Raw genomic sequence first — 16,054 nt, 5'->3', positions numbered from 1 at the left:
GATTCCGTAAGACTGTATGTAGTACACCATAAAGAACGATTAGCCACTGTTGCAACACTGGCATCCCATATTAGAGTGCTGGTTTGAGTCCCAGTTGGTCTGCTTTCAATCCAGCTCCCTGCTAATGCACCTAGGAAAAGAGTGGATGATGGCCCAAGTACTTGGGTCCCTGCTGCTCATGTGGGAATCCTGGATTTAGTTCCAGCATCCTGGCTTTGGTCTGGCCCAGTCCAGCCATTGCAGCCATTTGGAGAGTGAATCAGTGGAAAGAAGATCTTTTTCTCTCTCCTTCTGTCACCTTGCCTTTCAAATAAAACAAACAAAGAATGACAAAAATGAAATTCCGGGGCCGGCCAGCATTGTGGCATAGCGGGTAAAGCCACCACTTGCAATGCCTGCATTCCATATGGGTGCCAGTCCGAGTCCTGGATGCTTCACTTCCGATTCAGCTCTCTGCTATGGCCTGGGAAAACAGTACAAGATGGCTCAAGTCCTTGGGCCTCTGCACCCGCGTGGGAGACCAGAAAGAGGCTCCTGGCTCCTGGCTTTGGATCGGCAGAGCTCTGGCAATTCAGCCACTTGGAGAGTGAACCAGCAGATGAAGACCTCTCCTTCTCTCTCTGCCTCTCCTTCTCTCTCTGCCTCTCCTTCTCTCTCTGCCTCTCCTTCTCTCTCTCTGTATAACTCTTTCAAATAAATAAATAAATCTTTAAAAAAAAAAATGAACTAACGGGGACCGGCGGTGTGGCACACTAGGCTAATCCTCTGCCTGCAGCGCCAGCATCCCATATGGGCGTCAGTTCTAGTCCCAGTTGCTCCTCTTCCAGTCCAGCTCTCTGCTGTGGCCTGGGAAAGCAGTGGAGGATGGCCCAAGTGTCTGGGCCCCTGCACCCGCATGGGAGACCAGGAAGAAGCACGTGGCTCCTGGCTTCGGATCGGCGCAGCTCTGTCCATTGCGGCCATCTGGGGAGTGAACCAATGGAAGGAAGACCTTTCTCTCTCTCTGTCTGTAATTCTACCTGTCAAATACATAAATAAAAACATGAACTTCCAAGAGCTGCCAGGTCTTGGACAACCTGGCCTTGTCCCCTTCTTCACTTTTTGAGTCTACACTGCCCTGTCTTACTCTCTATCCCTCTAGCCACCCAGCTACCGTTGAGCTCTCAAAAATGCTTTTCTGTTTCCTGACACAATCTGTGCACAATATTCCTCCCATCTAGAATGCTCTTACCCATCAGAGCCTCTTCTCATACATTATGTAATAATTCCTCCCCATCATCATGCTTTAATTTTTTTTATTTTAATTTTTTGACAGGCAGTGTTAGAGACAGAAAGGTCTTCCTTTTTTTTTTTCCTGTTAGTTCACCCCCCAAATGGCCGCTACAGCCGGCGTGCTGCGCTGATCCGAAGCCAGGAGCCAGGTGCTTCCTCCTGGTCTCCCATGTGGGTGCAGGGCCCAAGCACTTGGGCCATCCTCCACTGCCTTCCTGGGCCACAGCAGAGAGCCGGAGTGGAAGAGGAGCCACCAGGACAGAATCCAGCGCCCCAACTGGGACTAGAACCCAGGGTGCCGGTGCCGCAGGCGGAGGATTAGCCAAGTGAGCCGCGGCGCCGGCCATCATACTTTAATTTTAACATCACTCTTAAGAGTTGTCAGCAAAAACATCTATTCAAAAAATTATTTTATTTGGAAGGCCAAGTTAGAGGGAGAGGGAGGGACATCACGTGCATGAGAGAGAGATATCTTCCATCCACTGGTTGGTTTACTCCCCCAAATGGCCATAATGTCCAGAGTTAGGCCAATCTGAATCCAGGAGCTTCTTCTGGACCTCCCACGTGGGTGCAGAGGACCAAGCACTTCGGCCATCCTCTGATGCTTTTCCAGGCGCTTTAGTAGACAGATCAAAAGTAGAGCAGCTGGGAGTTGAACCAGCACCCATATGAGATATTGGCATCAAAGGCGACGGCTTTACCCACTACATCTCAGCGCCAGTCCCTAACAATCCTATTTTAAGTTAACTACTACAAAGTATTCTCTATGTCTCCAGTTTCTTTGATTTTGAGGCTATTTTTCCTAAGCACTGTTCACCTCAACTTCTTCAGCTGTAAAATGGGAATGATAAAGAGTTTAACCCACCTCTTAAGGTTCTCAAGAAGCTTAAATGAAAAGCACATAGAATTCAAAAACACAATAGATGTTAGCTATCATTTCTTTCACAGCGTGTATCATGGAGTGAAATTTTTATATTTTTATGCACTTTAAAAAGAAAGCTGATTCAATACAGGTTAAAAGCTCCACAACAGTAGGCACTCTATTTGGTTTGCAGTGCTAGGTTTGTATATAAATGAAGAAAATGTTTTGAATATAAGTGATTACAGCAGTTCCCCCCTTACCCACAATGGATACATTCCAAGACCTCCAGTAGATGCCAGAAATCGAGGATATTCTGAATTCTCTATCATTTATATTTTTGCCTATACACAGGCTATCAGATGACTAACAATGAGTAGTGTTACACTGAACAAAGGGATAATTCACATTCCAGGCAAGATGGAGCAGAACAGCACAAGATTTTATCATGCTGTTCAAAACAGTGTGCAATTTACAACTTACCAATTGTTTCTGGAATTTTCCATACATTTTCCAACCACGGTTGACCATAGGTAAGTGAAATTGCAGACTACCATTTATCAACATCTTAGGACTGTGTGGTAGCCAAGGAAATAATACTCAGCTCTTTTGCTGTGGGGACCACAACTGATGGTCCCAGTGCCTAGCCTCTGGACCCACCACCACATTTGTACTAGGCCAAGACTTCTTAGGCTGATTCCAGTCAATGACAAAACATCAGAGGCACCCTGACACCAAAACACAGGTTTCTTCCAAAAGGAGCTCAGATTGAGGCTCCTCCAGTGTTCAGTGACAAAGCCAACCCCTTCTTGGAACTACACTTCACCCAGAAACTTCCTACCTAATCCTCCTTCCTTCCCTCATTTCCTTCCATGAATGTCAGACTTCACTGTTGACTGCAAGCTCTCTCTCCCAGCTCTTGCTTTCTCTACAATAATTTTTTTAATTGGGCAGGTAGAGTTATGGACAGTGAGAGAGAGAGAGAAAGGTCTTCCTTCCATTGATTCACTCCCCAAATGGCTGCCATCGCTGGCACTGCGCCGATACGAAGCCAGAAGCCAGGTGCTTCCTCCTGGTCTCCCATGCAGGTGCAGGACCCAAGCACTTGGGCCATCCTCCACTGCCCTCCCGGGCCACAGCAGAGAGCTGGACTGGAAGAGGAGCAACTGGGACTCGAACCGGTGCCCATACGGGATGCAGGCGCCACAGCCGCAGGCAGAGGATTAAGCAAGTGAGCCATGGAGCCGGCCCCTACAATAAATCTCTTGCACTCTTAATCCGATACTGAGGTCTTCCTCTTTGTAGACCCGAACTAACGTAAGTAGGATCTCCAGGAGCAAATCTTGAGGTGAGAATTCATGAGCAAATGATTAAGGTAATGCTCTCAAGAGAAAAACACAGGATAGGCATGGGGGATACACCAAGCAAAGGTGTTACTTCAAGCAAAACCCCTTCCTAACCCTGCAAAGAAGCTGGGTATTCCAGGCAAGAAGTCATCCACTATTCTATTTCTTATCTTGATTTATGCTCATTTCTATGGTCTAACCAAGCTCAAATGGGATTTTTGTAACGTACACTAGATAACTATATATAAATACCTGCAATATAATAATACTACATATATAATTCAATATTTATACCCATGCCTGGCAGACAGTAAGCACTCAAATGTGTTGAATATTATAATATCAACCATATAAATTGCCACCATATTTTTAAAAATACAGCATCCCCACCACTGTTTTTGTGAAATTCCTCTTCCACAAAATTTTATGTCCTAAAATATATACAAAGTGTCACCCTTTTCCACATTTTTTGTTCTTATTTCTACTCCCTTTCCAACATAGGACTCTTCTTTTGCTCAACTTTACCTCTCAAACATCAGCTCCCTACAGATACTTCAGCCCACTTAAAGTACAAGAAAGGGAAAGGGAGAGAAGGGCCCAGAGCCTGAACCAGCCTCTTCGTCCTTTTCTCCTACATCTTACCAGTCAATGGTAAACTGAATCACAGTAAGGAAAAGGGAAATGAAGATGTGAATGCCTAGAATTGATCTAAACCAGCTATACCAGAATCTCTGCAGGAAGATATTTCCTAACATGGAAGCAGTCTAGTGCATGTTACCTTGCTAGCTAGCATGACAGGACAAACAGGTGCTCAATAAGCAGAAGTGAAAAAGGTTACTTGTCATTGATTGTCTGCTTTTTCATGTCTGCTTTTTCATGAACTATTACATTTTTTAGAAATTCTTGCTATTCAGAGCAGCTCCCTTACTGCGATCTATTGAAAGTCAGCCCTCGACACAAGGGTTTGTAAAGAAAGCGAAAATAAAAAAAGAGGAAAACATGCTATTAATAATAATATGGACTTCACCCTTATCCAACCATAATGAAATAATCTGCAATAAACCACAAACTATTCACTGACCAGGTCCATGCTTTGGTACAGATTCAAGAGTTGAGACTTGGCGGAGTGGGTGTTCAGCCTAGCAGTAAGGTGGCCATGTCCCACCTTAAAGTACCTGGGTTTGAGTCCTGCCTTGTGACTCCAACTTCCTGCATGCAAACCCTAGGAGGTAGTGGTGACGGCTCAAGTAATTGGGTCCCTGTCACCCAACTGGGACACCTGGATTGAGTTTTCCACTCCTAGCCCAGCCTGGTCTAGCCCAGCCTCACCCAGGACCATTGAGGACATTTGGGGAACAAACCCACAGATGGGAACTCAGACTCTCTCAGTCTCTCTCCATTAAAATAAATTAAAAAAAAAAAAAAGGCGGCTTAAAAAAAAAAAAAATCAAGCTTTGGGAGTAGAAAAAGGCTCTAACCAAACTCAGGTTTCTCTAGCCATGTGACCAGGTCCAATGAAGCTATTCATCCTTAATCTGTAACTGTGAATGGTACTGTTGTATAGAGTAGAAACAACACAAAGAAAGTGCCTGGCTCTCAAGAGGTACACAACATTACTTTGTCACCACTTAAGACAGCCAACAGTAAAAAGTACAAACTTTGTACTAAAAACCCCTGGGTAGTCTCATTTTTAACAATTACATCTAACAAGAATCATTTCTCTAAGACTGCTTTTTTTTAATTTATTTTTATTCTTTTTTCTTTTTGCTTTTTTATTTGTTTGAAAGGCAGAGTTGACAGAAAAGAGACAGAGCTCTTCCACCCATTGGTTCACTCACCCAGTGGTCACAAGAGCCAGGCTGTAGCCAAGAGGCAGTAACTGTATTGGGGTCTCCAATGTGGGTAGCAAGGGCCCAAGCACTTGGGCCATCACCTGCTGCCTTTCCAGGCACATTAGCAGGAAATTGGAACAGAAGCGGAGTAGCCAGGACTCAATCAGTGCTCAGATGTGGAATGCCAGCAGTGGAAGTGGTAGCTCAACCTGCTATGGCACAACTCTGGCCCCTGAGGTTTTTTTTATGTGTAAAATGGGCATAATAGCTATACTGTTGCTTCGAAATATCATTTAAAATATCAACTGAGGTACTACATGTTAAATATACTATGAATTATAAAGCATTAATATCTAAATGCTAATGTATTTTACTACAGTGACTTTTGATGGACTTTTTCAGTTTTTTTTATTTATTTATTTTGTGATAGGCAGAGTGGACAGTGAGAGAGACAGAGAGAAAGGTCTTCCTTTGCCATTGGTTCACCCCCCCAATGGCCGCCATCAGCACACCGCGCTGATCCGAAGCCAGGAGCCAGGTGCTTCTCCTGGTCTCCTGTGGGGTGCAGGGTCCAAGCACTTGGGCCATGTGGGGAGCCATTGCACGGCGCCCTAAAGATGGCGCCGGCTCCTTTCCCCCGGAAGGACTGGCGAGAAACAAACATCTCCTAATAAGGAGATGTTTGAGCTCCCTTCCGGCTTCCGCGTTGCTGTACCAATCAATGCTTGCCACTTGGCCGCTTTTGATTGGTGCGCGGATGGCTATAAGAGGGAGGGGAGAAAAAAGGGCGCGAGATTCAAAGTCTGAAAGAGGTTCCTGAATAAACTGCTGGAAGAAGAGTTCGGGTCGTGTCTTCCTTGCTGGTCGAGGGACGCGACAACTGGTGGCCCGTACGGGGAACATCTCGAACGCGAACTCAGAACTTCCTGCAGTCAGGGCAGCGCTGGTAAGTCCCCCGGGAAAATAAGGTGGGGATCCGCGATAAGAGCGGGCAGTCCTGCGATAAAAGCGGGAGGGTAGTTCTGCGATTAAAGCAGAGGAAGTTCTGCGACAAAAGCAGAAGGAGCTCTGACCCGTGGCCAGGGAAGGAGCGCAATTTTTTGACAATGGGTAATTCACAGTCCCATGAAATTTTTCTGGCGCTGAATGCGCTGCTTCGGGAAAACGGTTTGAAACTTAAGCCTAGTACGTTGCATAGGTTTTTACGTAACTGCGATACCATTGCACCCTGGTATGGGGTTTCGGGAAGCCTTACTATCCCTTCATGGGACAAACTAGGCAGGGATTTGGATTTTGCATTTGAACAGGGTAATCTTGAAGGGGGAGTGAGACCAATATGGAAGTTAGTGCGAGCATGCCTCGAGGATGAGCAGTGTAGTGAAGCTATTCTGAGCGGTCAAGCTGCCTTGGAGGAGCTTCAGGAAGAGCGCTCTGAGAGAGCTGCTGGAGAAAAAGGGAAAACTTTGAAGGAGAGTCGGAAAAGAACTAGGAAAAAACTGTACCCCGATCTTTCCGAGTTGCGCAGCCCCTCCTTAGTAAGTAGTTCTAGTGCAGAAAGTAGCTCAGAAAGCAGCAGTGAGTCTGAAGAGTGTGGCGATAACAAAGAGTCTGATATAAAGCAAGTACGGGAATTAAATCGGCAAATGAGGAAATTGCAATTAAAAGGAAAAAAGGAACTTAAGCATGGTACTTTCAAGGGGAACTTAGGGGAGGAGCCTGAAGCCTCTCCTCCTCAGTATGAGCCTGTATCCGCGCAAGAAAGAGGGCGGACTTTCTGTCCGGGAGTCTGGAAACAGGTTGGTGCGGAGTTGTTAAGTGCCTATCCTGTCTTCCAAGATCCGCAAGGGCAGAGGTACGAGGAACCCCTCGACATAAAGATAATCAAATCACTAGCGGAGTCAGTAAGAGCCTATGGCATCAGCGGCTCGTTCACGCTGGCTCAAGTAGAAAATCTTCAAAGATACTGCATGACTCCAAATGACTGGAGCGGGTTGGCTCGTGCCGCATTGTCACCAGGACAATACTTAGACTTCAGAGCTTTCCTGATTGACTTTGCCAATGAACAAGCAGCAGAAAATGCAGCGGCAGGGAATCAGCATTGGGACAGAGATATGCTGCTAGGCATAGGGAGATTCGCTAACCAGCAGACAGGTTACCCACATGCAGTGTATGAACAAGTTAACAAGATAGCCATCAAGGCTTGGAAGTCTATACCCAACAGAGGAGAGGTAAGTGGGAATTTGACAAAGATTACACAGGGACCCACCGAGCCGTTTTCAGACTTTGCAGCGCGCATGGTGGAAGCTGCGGGTAGGATTTTTGGAGATCCAGATCGCGCCATGCCGCTGATAGAACAGTTGGTTTTTGAGCAGTGCACTAAGGAATGCAGAGCCGCTATAACACCATGGAAGAGCAAAGGGCTTCAGGTATGGATAAAACAATGCAGGGAAATAGGAGGGCCGCTATCCAACACTGGCCTTGCTGCAGCAGTCCTTCAAATCACGAAGGGCAATAGGGGATCAGGGAACGCTGGAGCATGTTTCAGCTGTGGAAAAATGGGACATATGAAGCGGCAATGTCCGCAAAGGGGAAGAGGCAAAGAACAAAGACAGGAAGGACCAGGAATTTGTCCAAAATGCAGGAAGGGAAAGCACTGGGCCAACGAATGCCGCTCGGTAAAGGACATTGACGGCAACGTCCTTGCTTCTGGCAATGGTGGGGCGCGTCCAAAAAACGGGCAGCGGGGCCCTCGTCCCCAGGGCCCGCAAATATATGGGGCATTCGAGAGTCAGCATCAGGGCGCCCATCAGGACCAACAGCAGGGGAGGCAAAGTCAGTGGCCCAGCTTCAGACATCCCAGAGACCACGGAGAGCCACTGCAGGCTCTGCAGGCCTGGACCTCTGTGCCACCACCAGACTCATACTGACACCAAAAATGGGAGTGCAAGCCATTGAGTCAGACTTTCAGGGACCCCTAGAGGAAGGGACAGTGGGATTGTTGTTGGGACGTTCATCCTCTACCTTGAAAGGTCTCATAATTCATCCAGGAGTCATAGATTCGGATTATACTGGCATGGTGAAAATCATGGTTGAGTCCCCTAGAGGTATAACAGCTATTAATCCAGGAGATAGGATTGCACAACTTGTAATCCTTCCTAGCAAGCATTTGCAGTTCAGTGCATCAAAGAAACAACGAGGAAGTGAAGGCTTTGGATCCACAGGCGTAGATTGTACCTTCTTGTCTTTAGAACTAGACCAGAGACCAACCTTAAAGATAAAAATAAATGGAAAGGACATTCTCGGCCTACTAGACACAGGTGCAGACCGTAGTATCATCGCCTCCAAGGATTGGCCTCCAAAGTGGCCTAAGCAGGCATCCTCACAATCCCTTCGGGGACTGGGATATTCAGAAACTCCTGAGATGAGTGCAGTAATGCTGCGCTGGGAGGATGCAGAGGGACATTCAGGCACGGTGCAACCTTATGTTTTGGATTTACCTATCTCTTTATGGGGCCGAGACCTTTTGAAAGACATGAACTATAAATTAAGTAATGAATACTCCCGTGTTTCTCAAAAATTGATGAAGGATATGGGACACCATCCGAATTATGGAATAGGAAAATTCTTACAAGGAAGAAATGAGCCCACTGAAGTAGTGCAGAGGCCTTCTCGCCAAGGGCTGGGTTTTTCATAGGGGCCGCTGAGGAAGGTATTCCCATTACTTGGAAGCACGAGGACCCGGTGTGGGTTCCTCAGTGGCCTCTGTCCTCAGACAAATTGGTCGCAGCGCAGCAATTGATTCAAGAACAATTGAATTTAGGACACATTAGACCCTCTGTATCGCCTTGGAATACTCCTATTTTTGTAATAAAAAAGAAATCCGGGAAGTGGCGGTTGCTACATGACTTGAGAGTTATTAATATGCAGATGCAGGTCATGGGGCCGGTGCAACGTGGGCTGCCTCTTCTATCTGCACTTCCACAGGGATGGCCCATAATAATAATAGATATTAAAGACTGTTTCTTCTCCATACCCCTACATACAAAGGATTGTGAAAGGTTTGCCTTTACCTTGCCGGCGTGCAATCATGAGCAGCCTGACCAGAGGTATGAATGGGTTGTGCTTCCACAGGGCATGGCTAACAGCCCCACAATGTGTCAGCTATTCGTGGGTCAAGCGATTGGGCCTTTACGTAAGAGATTTTCTTCCCTAAAATGCATCCATTACATGGATGACATCCTCTTAGCAGCAAAAGACGAATTCGTATTAGATGATGGCTTTGCATATTTGATTCAGTTGTTAGAAAGTAAGAAGTTATTTATTGCCCCTGAAAAGGTTCAAAAAGGAAGCATTGCAACTTATCTGGGATCCCGCATAACTAGTACTCAAATTGTTCCTCAAAAGGTGGAATTGCGCAAAGATAGTTTAAAGACTTTAAATGATTTTCAGAGATTATTAGGAGATATAAATTGGGTTAGGGGTTATTTGAATCTTCCCAATTATGAACTTAAGCCACTTTATGTCATTTTGCGTGGTGATTCGGCATTGGACTCACCGCGGTGCTTAACTCCGGAGGCCAGGGAGGCCCTAGAGAAGGTAGAAAAGAAATTACAGGAGGCATTCTTATGCAGAATGAATGAAAATCTGCCATTGTCATTATGCATTCTCCCAACGCTTAGCCAACCTACAGGGCTAGTATGGCAGGAAGGTCCGCTTTTATGGATACATCCAAGGAGCTCTCCAGCCAAGTCTATTGAGTATTATCCGGCAGCGGTGGCAAAGCTAGCACTGGAAGGTTTGCAACAATGTTTACAATATTTTGGAAAATTGCCGTGTGAAGTGATTGTTCCTTATGATGCCAAACAAGTCAACGTCCTATGTGCTCTTTTAGATGATTGGGCAGTGTTTCGCTGTGGGTTCCCAGGCTTTATAGACAATCATTTACCAAAAAGTCCATTGTTACAATTCTTTAAAGAACATCCGGTAGTATTTCCAAAAATTACAGCCACTGAGCCATTACTAGGTGTTCCAAATATATTTACGGATGGGTCAAAAACAGGCTGTGGGGTTTATATGGTAGAGGGTAATGACCCGGTATTTCATCAGTTTCAGCCAGGCTCACCTCAAGTTGTGGAGTTAAAAATAGTTATTGAGGTCCTTAAGCAGTGCTCTTTTGCCTTTAATTTGTTGTCAGATTCCTTATATGTGGTGAACGCATTAAAGATATTGGAAACCGCAGGGCCGATTAAACCTTCTAGCCCAATTGCATCCCTATTACATATAGCCCAGCAGTTGCTTTGGTCACGGAAAAATCCCTTTTTTGCTCAGCATATTAGAGCCCACACAGGCATGCCTGGTCCTTTATGTGAAGGCAATGCGCGAGTAGATCTGTGTACTAGACAGGAATTCATCTTTTTTACTACTTCCGCAGAGGCTGCTAAAGCTTTCCATCAATCTTTTCATGTCAACGTGCGCGCTTTGCAGCAGAAATTTCATCTTTCCCGCGCAGATGCCAGACAGATTGTACTTGATTGCGCTGACTGTGCTGTTACTCGTGCACAACCCAGTGTTGGCGTAAACCCTAGAGGGTTACTGCCTGGGAGAGTATGGCAGATGGATGTGACCCATGTATCGGAATTTGGGAAATTGAAATATGTTCATGTCTCAGTGGACACGTGCTCAGGCATTATGTATGCCTCTCCCCTCAGTGGTGAATCTACACGTCAGGTGATTGCTCATTGTCTGGATGCATGGGCCGCCTGGGGGAAACCCCAGGTGCTAAAAACTGATAATGGCCCGGCCTATACATCTCAAACCTTTACCACCTATTGCCAAAAAATGGAGGTTCAACTTGTCCATGGATTGCCATACAATCCTCAGGGCCAGGGCATAATTGAGCGAGCACACCGCACACTGAAAGAATATCTTTTAAAACAAAAAGGGGGAGTTGGCTATAGCCGCACCCCGAGAGAGAGAATTGCCTTAGTCTTATTTACAATTAATTTTTTAAATTTGGATGTGCATGGGCACTCAGCCGCGGACAGGCATCAGCAACAAGGAAACCCAAGTAGAGGGTTGGTAAAATGGAAAGATCTCTTGACGGGCCAGTGGCGTGGCCCTGATCCCGTGCTGGCATGGGCACGAGGTGCTGTTTGTGTTTTTCCACAGGATCAACATGACCCGGTGTGGGTTCCGGAGCGAGCGGTCAGGCGGGTCTGCCACGAGGAGAATCCTGCTGTTGCTTTTGATACTTCTGCCTCAAATGCAGTGGACACTGGCGGAGCAGAGATGGGGGATTCTATCAGTATTCCCAAAGCCGATGCCGAATTGGTCCGCGGAATTTGACTACACCTTGGAGCAACTGCGCCTTGCCGTGGTCACCATCAACTCCACGCGTGTGGATGTCTCCTTCGCATCTGGACTGTCATCCCAGATCCAGCTGTCTCCAGCCTGAAGGAGTGGGCGGGACTTGGAGCTTTGACGGGGTTGCTGTTACTTGTTGTGTTATTTTGCCTGTGGTGTTTGTGCAGGATGAGGACAGCTCATTGGCGGGAATTGGCCATGATAGCTCAAGCCTTTTATGCCCTTGAGGCTGGACAACTGCCGCAAGCATGGCTGGCCTTCCTTGAATGCTAGGCATGGGTGCAGGGTGCGAGGCAAAGCACTGCAGAGAGAACGAGCCATTACGTTCTCTGGAAGGCAAGTCTGTCTGCATGTGGGTTGGCATCCCAGATCCCACCCCCGCGAAAAGGATGCTGTTCCAGGTGGATGCCTGGCAGTGGGGGACAGACCCCTACCTTCTCCTGTAATCCTTAGATGCCTAGTTCTAAAACAAAAAGGGGGAACTGTGGGGAGCCATTGCACGGCGCCCTAAAGATGGCGCCGGCTCCTTTCCCCCGGAAGGACTGGCGAGAAACAAACATCTCCTAATAAGGAGATGTTTGAGCTCCCTTCCGGCTTCCGCGTTGCTGTACCAATCAATGCTTGCCACTTGGCCGCTTTTGATTGGTGCGCGGATGGCTATAAGAGGGAGGGGAGAAAAAAGGGCGCGAGATTCAAAGTCTGAAAGAGGTTCCTGAATAAACTGCTGGAAGAAGAGTTCGGGTCGTGTCTTCCTTGCTGGTCGAGGGACGCGACAGGGCCATCCTCCACTGCACTCCCAGATCACAGCAGAGAGCTGGCCTGGAAGAGGGGCAACCGGGACTGAATCCGGCACTCCGACCGGGACTAGAACCCAGTGTGCTGGCGGGGCAGGAGGAGGATTAGCCTAGTGAGCCGCGGCGCCAGCCTTGATGGACATATTTTCAAATGCATCACCTGCCTCCTTGCCTTACTGAATATGACCTGGGGTGGAGGGGAGTACTCAAGATCATATGATGTGTCTGCCCCTTACATAAACTATCTAGCTTCAAGTTGCTCCCTTTTTATAATAGCTTCTAAAATATTTTGTGACTATACATACATAAAATTTAACTATTTTTAAGTGTTCAAGTCAATGGCATCAAGTACATTCACACTGTTGTGCGCCATCACCACAACCCATCTCCAGAACCTCCTGATCATCCCTAACTCAAACTAGAACTCTACAACCCCGACATCTGCTTTTTCCCTTCCCTTTATCATGTGTTGCTTCACTCATTTTGGCAGCACAACAGCTCATCTCTCTCCCTCACCTACAACGTACCGCCAGCTACAATTTGGTAGGGACTATAAATACCATCTTTTAATCCATAACATTCTTTGGCCTCAAATAGTAATATAATTTGGTTCTGATCTGACTTTTCAGCATTATCTCCCTTGTTTCTCTTTTTATTTATGTAAAAGGCAGAGTGAGAACACACACAAGCATATGGAGCAAGACCAAGCTCCTATCCGCTCGCTCATTTCCTAAACAACTACAGGGGCAGGGGCAGGGGCAGAAGCCTGCACTCAATCTAGGTCTCCCACACCAGCGGCAGAGACTCAAGCACCTGAGCCATCACCTGCTGTTCCCAGAGTGCACATTAAAAAGCAGCAGGAGGCTGGCGACTCACTAGGCTAATCCTCTGCCTGCGCACCGGCACCCCAGGTTCTAGTCCCTGTGGGGGCGCCAGATTCTGTCCCGGTTGCTCCTCTTCCAGGCCAGCTCTCTGCTGTGGCTTGGGAGTGCAGTGGAGGATGGCCCAAGTACTTGAGCCCTGCACCCGCATGGGAGACCAGGAGAAGCACCCGGCTCCTGGCTTAGGATCAGCGCGGTGCACCGGCCGCAGTGCACTGGCTGCAGCGGCCATTGGGGGGTGAACCAACGGAAAAGGAAGACCTGTCTCTATCCACTCTGCCTGTCCAAAAAAAATAAATAAATAAAATTATAGCTATGTTCCTTTTATGTCAACCAAACTAAGAATTCCTCAAATTAGGAACTACACTTTATTATTTTGTTCATCCAATCATTTGTTACCCATTCAACCAATCCAAGTGCTGAACAGGTATTTGTAAAATAAACAGTTCTAAGTCACTGGGTTTTGCTAAGTCAATAAACTCCAGCTCTTCTGTATTTCTTTTACAAATAATTCACCTCTGAGGTTTCAGTTGTGTTCCAGAGCGTTAATCATCTGTAATAAGAACAATAATTCTATTACACCAGGTACCATCGGACTAACAAAGCACATTTCTGAATTAAATCATTCTTGTTTTGCCAATTTGTAAACTCAACGTATATAATCAAATCTGCATGACTGTGGATTCTGGGGAGGCTGTAATGCTCCAGGTATTCATTGTTCACAATTTCCACTTAGGAGCAGGACCCTGCATAACTATCTTTGCCTTAGCTTCCTGTGTTGTTATTGGATGTCAGGGAAGTGATGGAAGTTCGGCGCCGCCTGGATTTCTTAATTAGGTACAGGTGTGAAGGGTAGGACCTGGTAGGAAGTCCCCAAGTTTGCATCACGGCTTCCTTCCCCGCCGCATAAACTCAGAATTACCGCCACTTGGCTCCTCACAGGTCAAGTTTCCCCTGGAAAAGTTTCTCTCTTTCAGCAGAGACCTCCCTGTACCAGTAAACAGAATTGATTCCCAGGGTAAAGGCATTCCTCACCTCCAGGCATTATTTCATTCAAGCTATTAATCAACAGTCCTGGAGACAAGTACCAGTTGATTTTGAAGAAGGAACAGCGCTCTGTGAGCTGCAGGGCCCATGAGCTACACGGCCGATACACTCCATCTGAGTCCGCCACCACCCCAACCTAAAGATCCGGAGACGACGCGAACAAGCGGTACAGGACCACCGCCAACACCTCCCCGGCTTGGAGCTTTCCCCAGATAAGGCATGTATGTGCCTTAGACTCCCGGGCAGCGGCCACCTTCCTGCGCCGCCCACCGGCGCCGCAATCAGCCGCCATTCAACCGCCTCCCAAAACCTAGAAAACCCACCCAAACTCAAATGCGCCTCGGGCCTTTTCTGCACTGGGGAGAGCAAAGTGAGGCTGCCCAAGTCCCCTCACCCCAAGGACGCCCCAAGAACCCGCACGAAACACTGCGCGGTAACTCAGTCTCCCCAGAAGTTCCCAACCGCGAGCTCGCAAGCCCCAACGCCCACAGGCCACTCTAGCCGCGCGCGGAGCCAATCTCGTTGCTCCCGGCTTGACGTCATCGGCAGGCGCCGCAGCGCAGTGGCGGGCACGCGCAGCCGGGAAGATGTCTCCGACGCCGCCGCTCTTCAGTTTGCCCGAAGCGCGGACGCGGTTTACGGTGAGCCACTGTCGGGCATACGCGGACGTGACTCTGGGCTATTCTTTTCCCCTTCCTCTCTCCGAAATTACTGGAGTTTTGCCCCTTTGATAAAGCGAGACAGAGGTGTGTCCTCCGCGGCGTTCGCTCCCGGCCCCGTCGGGGGCTGGGAAGGAGGAAAAGGTGCACTACCTGTCCTTACGGTGCGTCCGCCGCTGTCCGCCTACGCCCTCCCGCCCGTGGGCCCCCGACCCGGCGTTCTGGGCGCCCTCGGCGGCGCGTGGAGAGCTTACCTGGCGACGACCTCCGGTCGGGTGCAGCCCCTCTGCTCGCTTAGCCGGGCAGGTGTCTCCAGAAGTGGGAGGGGAACCGCTGAGGGGGATGGCGGGAGAGCTTTCAGCCGGGAGACCCGGCTCCCGCCCCGCCTCCTAAAGGGCCAGGTGGTGATTCCAGCTGCCTGTTCATCAGGCTTTTAACCTTCGGGATCTCCCAGAAGATAGGTAAGGCGCTCCTAAGCGGGAAGAGGCAAACAGGTCACCCTGGAGAGGGTTACCAGACGCTATCTTATTCTTGACCAAATGCGGGAGGTAGTTTGAACTTTGGGGAAACACGTAACTATTGGAGTAACACTGTGAAACTGACTAAATTTTATGGCCCGGGTGCTTGAGATGGAAGCTGAGACGCTCCCCTCATCACCAAATACCAAAAAAAAGAAAAAGTTAAGTGACTGGACTGATTTTTCTGATTTTAGAGCCCTTGTTTGTGTTCCCCATCATAGTTTGTATGAAGACGTTGTTGTAAATGGACTGTACTCGTCTCTAGCACTCACACCCATGTTTCCAAGACATGACTCAACTAATCAGATATTTAACTGCTCAATTAGGTATGAAGAATGAAAATCCTGTGGGGGGGGGGGGGATTGATTCTTTGTAAACTCAATAGTTTTCTCGTTTGCCAGGTTTTTGTCCATACAATGTTCATTTTCTTTGTTGTTTTTAAAGCTGATTTATTTGAGAGTAATCTCTCATCTACTGGTTCAC

The 16,054-nt window shown here is 47.7% G+C and overlaps 1 protein-coding gene and 1 long non-coding RNA gene across 14 annotated transcripts in view; one reads left to right on the top strand and one right to left on the bottom strand.

The window, feature by feature from the left end:
- Positions 1-15,443, bottom strand: part of LOC127492402 (uncharacterized) — an 80,574-nt gene extending 65,131 nt beyond the window's left edge. For 3 of the 4 annotated variants that reach the window (XR_011379408.2, XR_016214624.1, XR_016214622.1), the window contains exon 1: positions 15,308-15,443. This is a non-coding gene — a long non-coding RNA (uncharacterized LOC127492402). The remainder of the gene's footprint in view (positions 1-15,307) is intronic. The other variant, XR_016214623.1, reaches the window with a different exon arrangement.
- Positions 14,954-16,054, top strand: part of THOC1 (THO complex subunit 1) — a 56,835-nt gene continuing 55,734 nt past the window's right edge. For 6 of the 10 annotated variants that reach the window (XR_016214620.1, XR_016214619.1, XR_016214621.1 and 3 more), the window contains exon 1: positions 14,954-15,035. Coding sequence is in view for 2 of the 10 variants with exons in the window: in XM_002713446.5 (XP_002713492.1) it covers positions 14,982-15,035 (54 nt within the window). In the remaining 8 variants the exon portion in view is untranslated. Of the gene's footprint in view, positions 15,602-15,792; positions 15,898-16,054 lie in introns of all 10 variants that reach the window. The other 4 variants (XM_089305866.1, XM_089305865.1, XM_089305864.1 and 1 more) reach the window with 4 other exon arrangements.

This window comes from Oryctolagus cuniculus, chromosome 10 (genome assembly GCF_051225735.1).
Source record: "Oryctolagus cuniculus isolate XC-2025 breed Fujian yellow rabbit chromosome 10, ASM5122573v1, whole genome shotgun sequence".
In the NCBI taxonomy this organism is placed as follows: Eukaryota; Metazoa; Chordata; class Mammalia; order Lagomorpha; family Leporidae; genus Oryctolagus; species Oryctolagus cuniculus.
The sequence above is the reverse complement of the archived record's forward strand: the minus strand, read 5'-3'. Positions and strand labels throughout refer to the sequence as shown.